At 28.7% G+C, this 15,952-nt stretch overlaps 8 protein-coding genes across 8 annotated transcripts; 5 read left to right on the top strand and 3 right to left on the bottom strand. All coding sequences in view use genetic code 12, as the record gives it.

Annotated features, from left to right (window-relative positions):
* SEC24 (COPII subunit) lies at window positions 1-2,814 on the bottom strand (the record flags this gene model as incomplete). Its single annotated transcript, XM_051764914.1, has 1 exon — window positions 1-2,814. The coding sequence occupies one exon, from the start codon at window positions 2,812-2,814 to the stop codon at window positions 1-3; it is 2,814 nt and encodes a 937-aa protein (XP_051618279.1).
* Window positions 2,815-3,145: 331 nt separating this feature from the next.
* YMC2 (Ymc2p) lies at window positions 3,146-4,063 on the top strand (the record flags this gene model as incomplete). The annotated part of the gene is made up of 1 exon (XM_051764913.1): window positions 3,146-4,063. One exon carries the CDS (start codon window positions 3,146-3,148, stop codon window positions 4,061-4,063), a length of 918 nt encoding a protein of 305 aa, XP_051618278.1.
* Window positions 4,064-4,165: 102 nt separating this feature from the next.
* On the bottom strand, window positions 4,166-6,106 carry KGF54_004235 (uncharacterized protein; the record flags this gene model as incomplete). Its single annotated transcript, XM_051764912.1, has 1 exon — window positions 4,166-6,106. One exon carries the CDS (start codon window positions 6,104-6,106, stop codon window positions 4,166-4,168), a length of 1,941 nt encoding a protein of 646 aa, XP_051618277.1.
* Window positions 6,107-6,944: 838 nt separating this feature from the next.
* KGF54_004234 (uncharacterized protein) lies at window positions 6,945-8,189 on the top strand (the record flags this gene model as incomplete). Its single annotated transcript, XM_051764911.1, has 1 exon — window positions 6,945-8,189. The coding sequence occupies one exon, from the start codon at window positions 6,945-6,947 to the stop codon at window positions 8,187-8,189; it is 1,245 nt and encodes a 414-aa protein (XP_051618276.1).
* Window positions 8,190-8,404: 215 nt separating this feature from the next.
* KGF54_004233 (uncharacterized protein) lies at window positions 8,405-9,388 on the top strand (the record flags this gene model as incomplete). Its single annotated transcript, XM_051764910.1, has 1 exon — window positions 8,405-9,388. The coding sequence occupies one exon, from the start codon at window positions 8,405-8,407 to the stop codon at window positions 9,386-9,388; it is 984 nt and encodes a 327-aa protein (XP_051618275.1).
* A 983-nt stretch (window positions 9,389-10,371) lies between these two features.
* On the top strand, window positions 10,372-11,871 carry KGF54_004232 (uncharacterized protein; the record flags this gene model as incomplete). Its single annotated transcript, XM_051764909.1, has 1 exon — window positions 10,372-11,871. One exon carries the CDS (start codon window positions 10,372-10,374, stop codon window positions 11,869-11,871), a length of 1,500 nt encoding a protein of 499 aa, XP_051618274.1.
* Window positions 11,872-12,281: 410 nt separating this feature from the next.
* KGF54_004231 (zinc-binding alcohol dehydrogenase family protein) lies at window positions 12,282-13,355 on the bottom strand (the record flags this gene model as incomplete). The annotated part of the gene is made up of 1 exon (XM_051764908.1): window positions 12,282-13,355. One exon carries the CDS (start codon window positions 13,353-13,355, stop codon window positions 12,282-12,284), a length of 1,074 nt encoding a protein of 357 aa, XP_051618273.1.
* Window positions 13,356-14,612: 1,257 nt separating this feature from the next.
* On the top strand, window positions 14,613-15,689 carry KGF54_004230 (zinc-binding alcohol dehydrogenase family protein; the record flags this gene model as incomplete). Its single annotated transcript, XM_051764907.1, has 1 exon — window positions 14,613-15,689. One exon carries the CDS (start codon window positions 14,613-14,615, stop codon window positions 15,687-15,689), a length of 1,077 nt encoding a protein of 358 aa, XP_051618272.1.
* Between the last annotated feature and the right edge of the window lie 263 nt (window positions 15,690-15,952).

Genomic DNA, 15,952 nt, shown 5'->3' with positions numbered 1-15,952 from the left:
CTATTGACTAACTTTTGATTTTATTGAAGTTAAGAAATCTCTATAAGTTGGTTCACTACCAATTTTATCTTCAACTAAACAACTTGAAGCCCACATTCTTAAAGCCATTAAATCTCTTTGTTGAGAAATTTCTATAGGTTCATTTGAAGAAGCTCCAACAACAACATAAAGATTTTTCCATATTATTGAATCATTTTGTTCCCTTATTTTACCAATGATTTGACGAACTCTATAATTGAATTCACTTTCTTCAATTGAATATTCTGGTAATTCTGTTTTACCTGTTGGGATTTCGTAAAGATTTTCTGTACCAAATACATCTTGAATTAATCCAGGTACTACATTTCCTGAAACCCAAAGGAATAATTCACTGCCATTATCTATTAAATATAATCCATAACCTTCCCAACTTGTTTTTGAGTCGTTGATTGGTTCTGGTAATACAACATCTATTTCAGTATTATCTTCTTGTTCTTGATCTTCTTCGTCTTGTTTTATTCCAGGTAAACCACATCCATCTGGCATATCATGTAATGAATATACTGTTGGATATATAGATTTTATTAATTGTGGGATTGGCATTGAACCTAAATTATTTAATGCAGCAGCTCTATGATCTGATGGTACTCTATCACTTCTGAAACCAAGATGTTTAGTTAAACAGAACAACAATAATGGCAACATTCTTAGGTTAGTTGATATTTGTAATGGTGAGGCACCTGAAACATTTCCAGCAACTAATTCTTTTCTATAAATATTCAAAATATCAACAACTCTTGCAATCAAATAATCTCTTGCTTCTGGTAATGAAGAAGATAATGCTTTTTCAATAGCTTTATGTGTGAAAAAATCAGTTATTGCTAATTGATCAGCAGATGCGTAAATGTCTACTAATTTTGATGATACAGGTAAAGCTAAATTCATAACTCTAATTCTTCTTTCTCCAAATGATGTTGAATGTAATACAGCTGCTTGGAAATAAACAACTGGTTTAGTTATAGTTTCCTCTATAGACATTTCAATAAGATATGATTGATCTCTTGGGAAAGTTGGAAATGAACATAAATCTGATGATCTATTAAAAAAATTACCATAAAAGGAAGACATTCTAAAACCAGTTGAACCTCTTACTCTTAAAACAGCTTCTAATGCAATATCTTGAGATAAATGATCACTAACTTCTTTAGATAATTTAGCAATATCTTCATCTCTATTGCTTGTCCAAGATGGGTAATAATGAGTTTGACCAGCAGTATATCTTGGTAAATTTGATAATGTTGCAACATCTTGATAAGCAGCAGAAGTTAAAAATAAATCAACTGTAACTTGTGATGAATTACAATTAACTGCAAATGATTTATAAAAACTATCAGCAGATGTCAATAACGCTTTTGCTTCTTTTGCTTTACCGGCAACACTTGCTTCATCTCTTACACTTAATTTACCTTCACCAATATTTGGTAAAGAAGCAGTAAAACATACTAACTTACCACCAACATTACTTATCAATTTATGACCTGCTTTTAATGCAGGACCCAAAGCAAAGCCTTGATTTGCATTTCCTTCAAAGAAAGTAGGGAAATCTAATAATAATTTTTCAATTGCTTCTCTATTTTCATCCAAATTAACTAATAACCCACCTGGTGACGGTAAAAATGGTTCATCGATATCTGCAACAACCATTATTTCAGTACCTTCTAAACCTTCATTAAATCTGAAATAATGTAAAGTTGAATCAACACCGATAAAAGCAACTCTTGCAGTTTTATTCGCATTTGGGATTCTATCTAAACTTTCCAATATAGTTCTTGTTATAGTACCAGTTAATCCACTTTGAACAGCATGAACTGAAACATCAATAATGAAAACATATACAATTGGTTGAGGAGCTCTTGCCATATATTCTTTTGGTGCAATAAATTCAACAACTGAATGATTTAATTCTACTCTATCAAATTTATTTTTAACTTGTCCACTAATTTCATCATATTCAAAAGCACTTGGTATATCATTTAATAAATTACAAAAATTACATCTCCAACGTCTACCATTTTCTGCCAATGTAATGAAAGGATTAATATAACCACGACAACGACGACATCTACTTATTGTAGTATCACAAGTGACAGGAACATTTTCATCATCAATTCTTAATGCATTATACGGTTTTACAACTAAAGCTAATGGTAATTTTGATTTTTTCAATAATGATGAATTATTTGGTACAACATTTAAAGTAGATCTAAAATATTCTGGTTTACCATTTGCAGTTTTAGATCCTGGTATCAATGTAGCACTTTCCGGTATAGTAATTGGGGGTGGTTGAAATGATAATTCTGCAATTGGTGGTGGTAAATCTCGTGATAAATCAGTTGTATATAATGCATTAAATTGTATACCAGATGCAATATTATTTGGTTGACCATACCCCGCATATCCAGATCCACCAGCTGCTTGTTGTGGTAATCCTCCTTGACTTGCTGGAGCTGGTGGAATACCACCCATTCCTTGTCCATAAACAGAGCCTGCTCCAGGTTGTGCTTGATATGGATCATAACTTAATCCTCCTTGTTGTTGATTCGATTGTTGTTGTGGATATTGTTGTTGTGGTTGTTGATATTGTGAAGCTGATGGAGCTTGTTGATGGACATACATTCCCTGAAACTGCTGAGTTATTTGTTCAGGTCCATAAGTTGATGCTTGTGGTTGACCACCAATTGGTTGTTGAGGTTGTTGACCAATCGGACCTGGAACGCCAGGAGTAGCCCCAGCACTATATTGTGGTTGTGGATATGCCCTTCTTCTACCCGACATATTGTATAATTAATAAGGGACTTAGATTGAATTAATTCAATTGATTAAATTGATGAAATGTTATTTTTGTATTTTACTTGTTGTTGATTATCGCTTTCAATATTTTTCAATTTTTTTACGTGGTCAAATTTTATTGCAACAAAAAAATGCTACCATATATATTGGTCAGGTGACTTATGATCATGTGACGTATATACTATTATTGCAAAATCAATGTTATTCATCAAATTATATTGATATCAAAAATTGAAATGCCAGCGTCTAACAACCATTAATTGAGTACTTCGAAGCTATCAAAATATATATTAATTAGTCAATTGAAGAACCAGCAATGTCAGATGTTGCAGAAATAGCAGAATATGAACAAGCAGATCTAAAAGGAACCATAGATAACAGTCTATCAAGAAAAATAAAAGATATAATAGCAGGTTTCATAGGTGGAGGAGTTCAAGTACTTATAGGTCAACCAGCAGATTTAGTTAAAATAAGACTACAAACAACACAAGCAACTTCTTCAGTGCAGGTTATTAAAGACGTTATCAAAAATGAAGGATTATTAGCATTTTATAAAGGTACATTACCACCTCTTGTGGGAGTAGGTATATGTGTTTCATTACAATTTTATGGATTTCATGAAACTAAAAGACAAATATTACAATACACGGGTCAGAACAAGCTCAATCTTTGGCCTCAGACTTATATTGCTGGTGCTATGGCTGGTGTTGTTAATACTCCCGTGGCTTCACCTGTAGAACAATTAAGAATCTTGAGTCAATCTTCATCTGGTGAGTCTATATCAATGTTGAATACTATAAAAAGAATATATAATACTCAAGGTTTGGGTGGGATATATAGGGGTTTTAATATAACGTTGTTGAGAGAATTTCAAGCTTATGGAGTTTGGTTTTTGACATATGAAACATTAATACAAAATATTATTAAATATCATAATTTTAAATCACGAGATCAAATATCAACTCCAGAATTATTAGCAAGTGGTGCATTAGCTGGGAATGCATTATGGTTAAGTTCTTACCCACTAGATGTTATAAAATCAAATATACAAAGTGATGGATTTGATTCGGCAAGTAAATTTAATGGAAGTATTTTAAAAGCAACTAGATATATTTATCAACAGCATGGATTTTATGGATTCTGGAGAGGTTTAACTCCTTGTTTATTAAGAGCTGTTCCTTGTAGTGCAGGTACTTTTGCAAGTGTTGAATTAGCTTTACGAGTAATGGGATAAAGAGATCAAATACTTACTTCTATGGAATAAATGCATCTAATTATCTTACAAAGTTTTACAGAAGAGACAATTTTACTCTACTGTAGTTCTATATCCTTGGCTTCATCCACTTACTGACCCAGTTCTTTCTTTTTGAAGAAAACTACTTTTCTTGTGTAAATCACTAAAACTACCTCTATGTTGATCAGGTTTTGGTGAAGACATTGATTGTTGATCTATCCCAACAAATGAATTACTTCTTGATAATGGTACAAAAGCCTGAGTGTTTTTATCCAATTTTAAAACATGTTTCACTGTAATTAACATCAAAGTACAAATGAACAATACAGTACCAGCAACAACAAACACTAAACCAGGTTTATGCAAAGTACTTACTGAGTATTTATAAATTGATAAATAAAATATGGGAGATACTAAGGCAAATAAGTTTTTAACCAACGACAAAGCACCAAATAATTCACCAATTTTTGATTCTGGATAAAATTTTACTATTGATGAATTCACTGCTGGACTAATTAATGTACCAAATCCACAAAATATAGTGAAAACAAAGAAAATAAAAGTTGTTGGTGCAATACTATACCCAAAGAATCCTATAACTTCACAACATAAACCTAATAAACACATTGAAAAATCAACCATATCTATTTGTTTCTTAAATACTTTAAATCCAAATCCATGTTGGAATATCTTGTGATTTATCATTGGTGATAATATAATTAATACTATGGCTTTACTTGCACAAGCAATAGCTAATAATTGTCCAATGTTACTTTGATTCCAATTATAATTATATATTCCATATAACATATAAATCTCTCCAAATGACATAGCTAATGTAGTTAATGTACAATCAATGAAAACTAAAACAAATATAGCAAATCTATCTCTATTTATACGATGTCTATTTTGTTCATTTACTAAATCTCTTGGTAAATATAATAATTTTACTGGTTTTAAAAAATTGATTTGATTTATAAATGTGGAAATCTTCAGTGGTTTTTCTTCTTGTTGTTGCTGAATTTGTAAATTAATTTGGCTTGATGATCTAGATAAAGATCTTGATTTTTTTCTTGCCTTTTCAGATCTAGATTCAGGTAATATAAATAATGCTAATAAAACATCAACAAAAATTATAACAAGTTCAATTTTTAAAGGTATAAATTCAGTACTTGGAATATCAATATTTGAAGCATATTTTGTAGTTAAAGAAATAACAAGATTGCCCACCAAAGGACCAATACTTAACCCAACAAACATTGCAGCTATACTTATCCCTAAAGAATATATTCTTTGATGTGGTTCAACACAATCAGATATATAACAATTACTTAATGCTATTATGGCCATTAACCCACCACATAAATTAGTTAATACTTCGGTACCAATCATTGGATAAAATTGTAAAGTATCAAAATTATACATCAATAAAAATTTACCACATTTCCCCAAAAAGAAACAACTTAAAGTTGCAATTATAAATATTCTTCGACCATATAAATCACTTAATGGTGCTACTTTACCTGAAGATATCAACATTATAATTGCACCAGTTATTGTATACCCCAATTGTAAATCAGACATTAAAACTTGAGCAGAATCCTTGGTACATTTATTGGTACCCAATGCATTACAAGCTAATTTTAAAGTTATAATTTGTCTTGTTGATTCAGCACTTGAAGAAGCGAAAGCTAATAAAAAAGTTATTGATGAAACCATAAGCACACTTGGTCTTTTCAACCAATGAATACTCTTGTTTAATAATCGTTGTTCTCTTAACCATATAACATCTTCATTATGTTGATCTTCATCATATTCTTCATCATTTTCTATTATTGCTTCATAAACATCATTTGCCGCAGTTTCTAAATTTGCTATAGCTTGATCTTTTGCTAAAATTGGAGAATTTGGTGGATATATTCTGGGATCTGATGAGTGGTCTATGTCTTGTTTATTATTTGAAGGTAATAATGGATCTATTTCTGTTGATTGTGTTATGTTTTGTTGTTTTGAAGATGATGCCGTGTGTGAATTTGTAGTCATTATTATAAATTGACTGTGATATTACAGATCTGGTATTTATTCTAGTAGATCTGAAATAAACTAGTACTTGAATAGATAAAAAAAGTCTAATAAATCATAAATTTTGATGAAAATTTTTGATTAAAATTCTTTGATTATAAATATAATTGATCTAGTTTGCTATATATCAAAGATCAAATAGATTATTGTGCATAATGAATTTTATATTTAAGTGGCTTTACTTTCTAATATAATAAATTTTGATTTACGGAGAAGCTAAGTCTCAAAAAAATAACTAAAAGAAATTTGACATTATTTTAGATAAGATATCATAATGGAAGTTCAATTTTTTCTCAATCTCCCTAATTGAAAAAGAATCAAAACAAATATATATTTATTGTTTCATTTTGATGCCGTATTAAAACGTATCCTTAATTTAATTTTTCTATTCTGTCAACCACATCAAACAGGTTATGATTTTAAAATTATCAACCTATCCTTAAAAGTTATAAACCTAATTTAATTCATGTAGTATTGAACATTTAATTTTAAAAGTTTATTATTTTTAATGTGAGTTTTTTTTCTTCTTCTATAGAAGATAAAAGCGGGATTCCTAATTAGAGACGGAATTTGCCTCGTTTCTAAAAGTTATGTTCTCAGTCAAATATTAACGACATAAAATGCTGTTATATGCAGAAAAAATATACTTGACTTGTTGAAGTTCTCATTGACTACTTAATTTGGAAGTCTACAATTTCTCATATATTATTTTTATAAATAAGTGTTTCCATCATTTTCTCCTCACTAATTATTAGTTAACTTATTAAGCAACCACAATAATCCAACAACCAGTATTAAAATGTTGACTACGAAAGCTTCCAAAAATATACCTGTATCAAAATCAACATTAAGCTTTGTAACAAGATTTATATGGAATGATAATAACACGTTAAAAACAACAAAAAGAGATCAACCACCAGAGAATGAAGTATTAGCTGATGCTTTAAATTTATTGATCAAACCATCATCAACAACAACTAGCAAAAATAAGCAATACTCTTATAATCAAAAGTATAAACCGTCATTATATAAATCATTAACTAAAGGATCTATTTCTGAACAATTTAATACTGACAATATAACAAAATTTGATTATAAATCTGATAAGCATCAACATATTAATGACATGTTTGTAAATAATTTAATATTTGGATTAAAATCATCAAAATTAGATTCTTCGAAAAATTTGAATCATTCTGCATTACTTAAATTGAACACTAATGATTTATCAAAGTATATTAAAAATGTTAAAGACGAACATCATTTATTAGAAATTACTCAGTTATTTATTAATCATTCCAAAGTAAATATCAGATTCTTGACTGACATCTTATTGAACAAGAGCGTGTTGAATTTGAAAGCTTTACCGATAAATTTAGAGTCAATGACCCCAATTCATGGGTTAAATTCAGAAGATATGATAAAACTTCAAATAATATTATTGAAAAAGCATCATGATTTAAAACATCCAATTAACGTAATAAGAAACCTTAAATCAAATTTCAATAAAATTTACTTACCATTAATTGAACAACAAAAATTATCACCATTTTATGAAAGAATAATATGGAGATTTGTATTTGAATATTTAAAACAATTTAATGAAGAATATTATATTGAAAATCTAAATAATATTAAAACGAGTTTTTTGATCTGGGAATCATCAACCTATAATCATATAAAACAAGTATCTTCACAAATTTTACAACATCACACCAACTTGAACAAATTGCAAATATTATTTTTGAAGATAGCTCAATCTAACAATCTACCAGCACAAATATCAGATTTAAAGAGAATATCCATGAAATATAAACTTTACAATATCAGCTCATCGATTAATGATGAGAATTCAAGGAAATCATCATATGCATTAATAAATGATTTGGAGAAATACTTAGTCACTTATAGCAAAGATAATGATCAATTTAATTCATTATTGGAAGAATTGGCTTTATATCGTATAGAATATATTAAAGATGCTTTCACAAGTCAATTTAAAGAGTTTGATAGTTTAAACAAAATTTTAGAGTTCAATACATGATCTATATAGTTTCTTGTTAATATATACTAGTTGGTCAATGGTAGAATTAGTAGATCTCTCAGTCTAGTGTTCGTCTCGGATATAAAGCAAAAATTTCCTTTTTGTGTAAATATCTGGCTGCTTTTTAAAGCAATGATTGAATTATTTGATATTCTATAATTGTTCAATTCTGAAAGACCAACTATTCAAATCAAGTAATTATCCTCAAATCGAAAATGTCGATAGAATACATAGAAGCGGATCATATACCGAGAACAAGAATGTACCATAAACAATCAAAGACTGAAAAGAATGATTATCTAATTTTGATACCAGGAAATCCAGGACTAATAAATTATTATGTAACTTACCTAGATTATATTCAAGAAAAATTACCACAATTTGAAATTTTTTGCATAGAATACTTGGGCTTCTTATCTACAAAACTTCAAAAAGATTCTAAGGGAAATCAAGTAATTTATTCAGTTGATGATCAAGTAACTCATAAATTCAACATTATCAAAAAAATCTTGAAAGAAAATTCCCAACCAGTCAATTTATTCTTCTTATCTCATTCATTAGGAAGTTTTATAACTGAAAGAGTAATTTTGAAATTACAACAAGATGAATCACTTCATAGCCACAAAATAAAATTCAATGGAATGATAACTCCCACAGTATATGATATAGCAAATTCTGAATCTGGCACAATTTTAACCAGAATGATTAGCTGGAACATACCATTTGTTGGATTAGCAATGACATTAAGTTTAGTACTCAATTATATTCCACAACCAGTTGTGAAATACATTTTGACGAATAATTGGAAACCTCCAAAACAAGTAATTACAAAAGATCATCACAATCTCGGTTTGGAGAATTCATTAGAAGCTACAATAGATTTCATAAACTCTCCATGTTCAATAAATCAATGTTTAAATATGGCAAAAGATGAAATGATTGTTGTTGATAAATCAAATACCGTGAATGATGAATTGTTTTTCAATTCTGGTGTATATAATTGGTGTTTTTTTGCACAAAGTGATCATTGGGTTAGCACAAAAACCAGAGATTTTTTGATTTCAAGGTATTCTGATTCAGGTAAGAATTTAATGGAAATTTGTAAAAATTTAAATAATCCAATTAAGCATGCTTTTGTTTTAAATCAAAGTAAAGAATTTGCTGATATTACTATTGATAGATTAAAACCTTTTGTATAAAGTAAAGATAGACTATAAATAAACTTTGACTACAAACTTTACAAGTGACTCAAATTTTATAAACTCTTAATGACTACTCTTTTTGCAAAAGACTAAAGCTGTTGCAGATATTACACAATAAAGTCAACTTTTTTTAATTACAAACACAAAATAAAAATTTTCGAAATATAGCTTGAATGAATCAAGTGAATCATCCTCAGGTGCGGTCTAGTCCTGCAATCTTAACTTATTGTTGGATTCTGGTTTGACATCATATTTTTCAACAAAATAGTTAAGATATAGTCAAAGTCAATTTAATACTCAGCAAAACTTTTATTGGCCTTTAGTTAAGTTTTTAAGCAAATCAAACAAATTGGACAAGGATCGGAAAGAGCCGAGTAGATTGATTCAAAACAGTAAACCTACTTAATTTAATCGTAAATTTATCGTATCGTTTTACAGATCTGGTTGTTTTATTTGATATGATAGTAGTGCATAAATGGTCCGATTAGAATCATACCTAAATCATACAAGTAAGCTACCAAAAAATCTGGGTAGGGTCTTTTTTAAAATTTCAACAACAATAGCACTATACAATATGTAGTATTCAAAAGTTTAACTATTAAATTGAAGGTATAAATAGGGTTGAGCTCAGTCACCGAACTTTCGATACAATTGAAGGCGGTATTTTACTGATCTTCTAAAACAAAAATATTTTGTTGACTTGCTTTGTGTAATTATTTTAGTTAAATATAAAAGTAAATCCAAACATACATACTTAATAAAGTACTCATGTATGACTTTGAATCATATTTAATTATTAGAAGAGATTAATAAAAAATTATTATTTGGTTTTTTTTGTACTAGATCTATAAATTATTTGATTGCAAAAAATTGAAATATCCCAACAATTTTAAAACTTTAATAATATATAAACTCAACTAATTCTTTACAATTTATTGATTCTTGTTTTTTACATTTAGTTAAACATTGATTGAATAAAGATGGGTCAATTTCCAGAAGAGCAACAATCAGGAGAATCAGAAATAAGGGATATAAAATCAATAGAGGCTGAAGAATATGTAATAGATAATTCAAATCATGAATCAATAGAACCAAATAAAAAGGATTTGGATAGAATTTATAGAAAATTAGACTTTAGAATTATACCTGCTTTATGGTGTTTATATTTCTTAACTTCATTTGGATCAAGTTGTTATGGATTAACATTAACTATGAATGCGGAAAAGGGTCATTCATTAATTCAAAGTTTAAAATTAACTTCTCATCATACTGCTACTGCTTCTGCTTTATATTATGTTGGATATATTATATTTGATGTACCTATGAATTTGGTGATGACTAAAGTAAGTCCTCAATCTTGGTTAGCTAGAATTGTTATTACTGTGGGTTTAGTATACACATGTTATTCTGCTTTACATGCAGCTGGTGCATTAATTGCTATAAGATTTATTAGTGGTATGGTAGGTGCTGGAACTTGGCCAGGTATGAGTTATTATATCTCGTTATGGTACCCTAATGAAAGATCAACAAGAAGAATAGGTTATTATTTTACTGCTGCACAAATTTCAGCTGCTGTTGCAGGTTTAGTAAGTGCTGGTTTCCAAAAAATGGATGGTGTTCATGGTTATTATGGATGGCAATGGATGTATATGATTTATGGAGTTATTACCATTGCTGTTGGTATATCTTTGTTGTGGTGGTTACCGGATAGACCTTTTAAAATTTTGAAAGAATCAGATTCTAAAATTATGAAAATATATAGAAAATTTTTCACACCAGTTACTCCATTAAATGATTGGGAAAAAGAATTACATAGAAAAGATTTGGAGCATAGATATAAATTATTGAAATGGACTTGGAAAGATTTAGTCGCTATAATGACAGATTTAAGAATTTATCCTTTAGTAATTATGTATTTTGGAGTAGTTGGTACTGGATTTGGTTTAGCTGTATTTGGATCAACTATTATAAGAACAAATGATCCAAGTTTATCATCAATTCAGGTTTCTTTATTATATGCACCAATTTGGTTATTTGATTTAGGTGGTATATTAATCATGACACCATTTGCTGATAAATTCAAAAGATTCAGAGCTTTAATTTTTAGTTTTGCTTGTGTTATAATCATAGTTGGTATGGTTGTAACTACTTTTGCTCATGGATCATGGAATAAATATGGTGGTTTATTAATTGCAGGATTTGGATTAGGTCCAACAGTTCCAATTTGTATGTCATGGTCAGCTGAAATCTTTGGTCCAAGATATGGTGATGTTGGTTGTGCTGTTAGTTCTGCAGTTGTCAGTGGATTGGGTAATCTTGGATCAGTTACCGCTACTTATGCTTTATATAGTGGTTGGCCAGCTGATAAAAAGAGATTATATCGTAATTCAAATATGATGTTGGTATTAATGTTGGGTGTTAGTATTATTGCATCAGCTGTTTGTCATTTCTTAAAAGATAGAATTAGACAAAAGAAATAGATAGAATTGTAATTAGACTAGGCATTTGTCACTTAAAATTTGTAACAGAACAACATAAATACAGTATAGAATAATAAATTTAATGAGATTTTAGTAATTTAAAATTAAAAATGGGTTTTTTTTTTCAGTTTATCTATTTTCCATATTTTCCCAGAACTCTAATTGGCAGCAACTCAGCTTTCGATTGTCGGTACATGGTGTTTCAAGTTGTCGTTATAGAGTGTTTCATGTATGTTTTTATTCATTTCTTTTTTCAAGATATTTTGCAGCAAAAAAAATTTAATTTTTTAATAAATTAATCAAAAATAAACAAATTTCAACGCGTTTTACACAATTTATGGAATAGGAAATTTATATTTTACTCATATTAAATTTATTACATAAACATTGGACATATTTCTTCAAGAAAATCACAAACTAAAAACAATTTTTTCATTAGAAACACCTTGTTTAGATAATTTAAACCCTTCATCAACACTTTTCAATCCATCTTTTAAAATCTTCAAATTACCATGTTTTACATCTTTCAAATATTTAGGCAAAACATCATTCCACCAAGGTAAATAATGATCTAATAAATCATGAGGTCTTTTTATAGTAGCACCCATTTGTTTCTCTTCATCAACCACGAGATAAGCTAATGTTTGACCGTAATGGATTTTGTCGTTATCTCTTGAAGAATCTAATTGTATTGAATCTCCTTTTAATAATAACAAGGAGTCTAAATATATATCTCCCTTTGTATCTGATGTAGCATCGTATACTTTTTGAAAAGTTTCTGGTTGTGCAATTGTATCTAATGCGAATTTTAATTTATCTTTTGCAACTTCTTTTATTTCTTGAGATACTTGTGAATCATTATAATCTAAGACATAATCAGCTCCCAAAGATTTTAAAAATTCATGATTTTTTGGTGAAGCTGTAGCTATTACATTTAACCCGTAAATTAATTTAGCTAATTGAATAGCCAATATACCAGTTGCAGTTGAACCACCCCAAATTAAAATGAAGTCTCCATCTTTTTTATTTTTTGGTAAATTTAAATAATAACTGAAAGAAATACCAACAGTAACTAAACCTAAAGTTACACTTGCTGCACCATCAAAGGTCTTTATTGGACCTGGTTTACCATCAGCATCGCTACTTAAATGTTCATATTTTGCAGTAGAATTAGGACTAGAAGCTACATATTCAGCATATGCACCATTAGTTTTCGAAATATTACCACTTACGAATGATCCAACATAATCTCCCTTTTTCAAATGTTTAACATTAGATCCAACTTTCTCAACTACCCCACTTACATCACTCCCTAAAACATCTCCCTTTTGACCAATCTTGTAATCAACATGTTTCCAATCAGTTGGATTAACTGCAAAAGAATGAGATTTTATTAATATTTGATCATTGTTAATTTCAGGGATTGGAATTTCTTTAATTTTACTTAATGGATTTTCAACTCCTGATATCACTGCTGCTTTCATTAAAGACATTACTGATTTTGTAATAAATTTAATTTATATTTGCTCTGATAGAAGACGATTAGAAAGTAAAAAAATTAGAGTTGGAGAGACCATATGAAGCAAATATAGAAAAATCAAAACATCTATATATGTAAAAATTATAATTTATAATCTAAATAAAATTAAAAAAGTTTAAAAATATTACATAAAATAACACATCATTTCAACATGATTCCACAAAACGTAGCATATCCTTGGTTAAAAAAATCTAAAACAGTACTTATCCAAACTTGTTGTAAACTATCGGAAATGCAAATAAATATTGAAAAATGTTGTAGAGAAGTTGTTTTCGAGAAATACTGTTGCTCCTCTTATCTTGATGTATTTGCTTATATAAAACAAGACAGATCTTCTGCTATCTCCCTTAACTCCTACTTGTTATAAGATTTTAGACTTCAAATAGTAAGCACAAAATAAAAAACAGCAATATGAAGTTCATTTTACTATGAGAAATTGCGGAAATGTAAGTGATGATGTCACTAAATAGCGCCTTATTCATCCCTACTTTAAATATTAAGTTATTTAGACAACAAGGATAGTGTCAAAGCTTTCAAAAATTTGAGTTATAGACTCCTTCAGAACTTTGATTGGTTTTAGTTTTGTATTTTGGTAAGTAAATTGATTAAAAGTCTAATTGTTTCAAATTTTACTTTTTAAAACAGATTTATAAAACCTTAATTTATTATCTTAACTATGTAAATTTGAAATATTATATATGCACAAAATATTAAATTAACAGCCGTGGAAATATGACAGATTTCCATTATTATGTAACAAAATATCAAGTAAAGTTTATTTGGCTAAAACATATTTCCGTAACCCAAAAATTATTTTTAAATACACTTTTGCAAAATATTTTAGATCCCGAAATTTCTTGAAATAGTAAACGTAGTCCGTTCTGAAATTTGATATTTATTGTATTAGAGCTTTGTAGAAAAATTGTGGTTTAATAGCTTACTAATTCTCCACATGTTATAATTTCTTTACATTTCTACAATTAACAATTCTTATGATAGATCAAAACAGGTATTGGTTTCGTTAATACCGAACTTTCAAATGATTATTAATTAACAAGTTTTTGATTATTAATTCAACAATGTTTCTCAATTATATATAGAGAACCAAATCCTGGAGATCATAAAATTGTATTCGAGATAAACAATAAGAATTAAATTAATTCAAAGTTAAAAACAAGTAACATAACACATACAAAACAAAATGAAAGCAGCCGTAGCAACAGGAGAAACAGATCAGTTAAGTACCGTCGTTGACAACTACCCAATCCCAGAAATCAATGATGATCAAATTTTGTTAAAAGCACATTCATTTGCAATAAATCCAATTGATTATAAACATATAGAGTTTGGAATTGCTCAGAAGGGGGATATATTAGGTGACGATGTTAGTGGTATTGTTGAAAAAGTTGGGTCAAATGTTAAAGGTTTTAAAAAAGGTGACTTCATAAGTTCATTTGTTAGTGGAGATGTTGCTAAAACCAATGGTGCTTTTGCTGAGTATGTTGCTGTTGAACCTCAAGCTACTGTTAAATATGAACAATTAATTGATGAAGTTGATATAAAAAGTGGTCTCATAAAAACATTTGATGGTGCTGCAAGTGTAACTTTAGGTTTAGTTACAGTTGGTATTTCATTCGCTTATTCTTTAGAAATTCCTGAAAATAAGCAAGATGGTGATTTCATTTTAATTTGGGGTGGTTCAACAGCTACTGGTATTTTAGCTATTCAGTTAGCTAAATTGATATATGGATTAAATGTTATTACTACTGCATCACCAAAAAACTTTGACTATTTAAAATCATTAGGAGCGGATTATGTTTTCAATTATAATGATTCAGATATAGTTTCCAAAATTAAAGATCTTACAAAGGGCAAATTGAGATTCTCATTAGATGTTGTTGGAACAGCTGATACTTTACAAAAGATATACGACGCTACTGCTGATGTCAAAGGTGATGTTTATATTGATAATGTATTATTAGCACAACAAGATGATATAAATTTAGATAACAACAGAAATAACTCAAACTTACATTGGGGTACAACATTATCATTCTTAGTTATAGATGAAGTTAAAAATTTAGGTGCTGCTATCCCAAGACCTGAAGATTTATTTAAATATTATAATCCCTGGTGGTTTGATGTCTTACCTAAATATATTGCACAATTGAAAAATGGTAATTTAAAAATATTGAAAGATGGTTTAGCAAGTGCTGATGAAGGGTTAAAATTAATTCATAAGGGGGTTTCTAATGAAAAAATTGTTTTTAATGTTTAGAGATTTTTATAGATGAGCTTTAATAAATGCTTGTGTTTTGAATTAAGTTTATCTTTGAAATTTTGGCTCTTCAATACAGCTGTAAAAGCTTTGGATTTCTCTGGATTGGTTAAATAACCTGGTAATTTTTTTGTTAATTACTTGGACACGTAGAAAACTCTAAGTATTTATTTTCAGGTTTTGTGATGCATTTCAAAACGTCTGATTTATAACATTCAATATTTACATAAATTTGAACAAGAGATGAAGTTCAAAATATAAAA

Source organism: Candida jiufengensis (genome assembly GCF_024610255.1).
Source record: "Candida jiufengensis strain CBS 10846 chromosome Unknown scaffold1, whole genome shotgun sequence".
Classification (NCBI taxonomy): Eukaryota; Fungi; Ascomycota; class Pichiomycetes; order Serinales; family Debaryomycetaceae; genus Lodderomyces; species Lodderomyces jiufengensis.
This window is presented reverse-complemented; position numbering and strand designations above follow the sequence as displayed.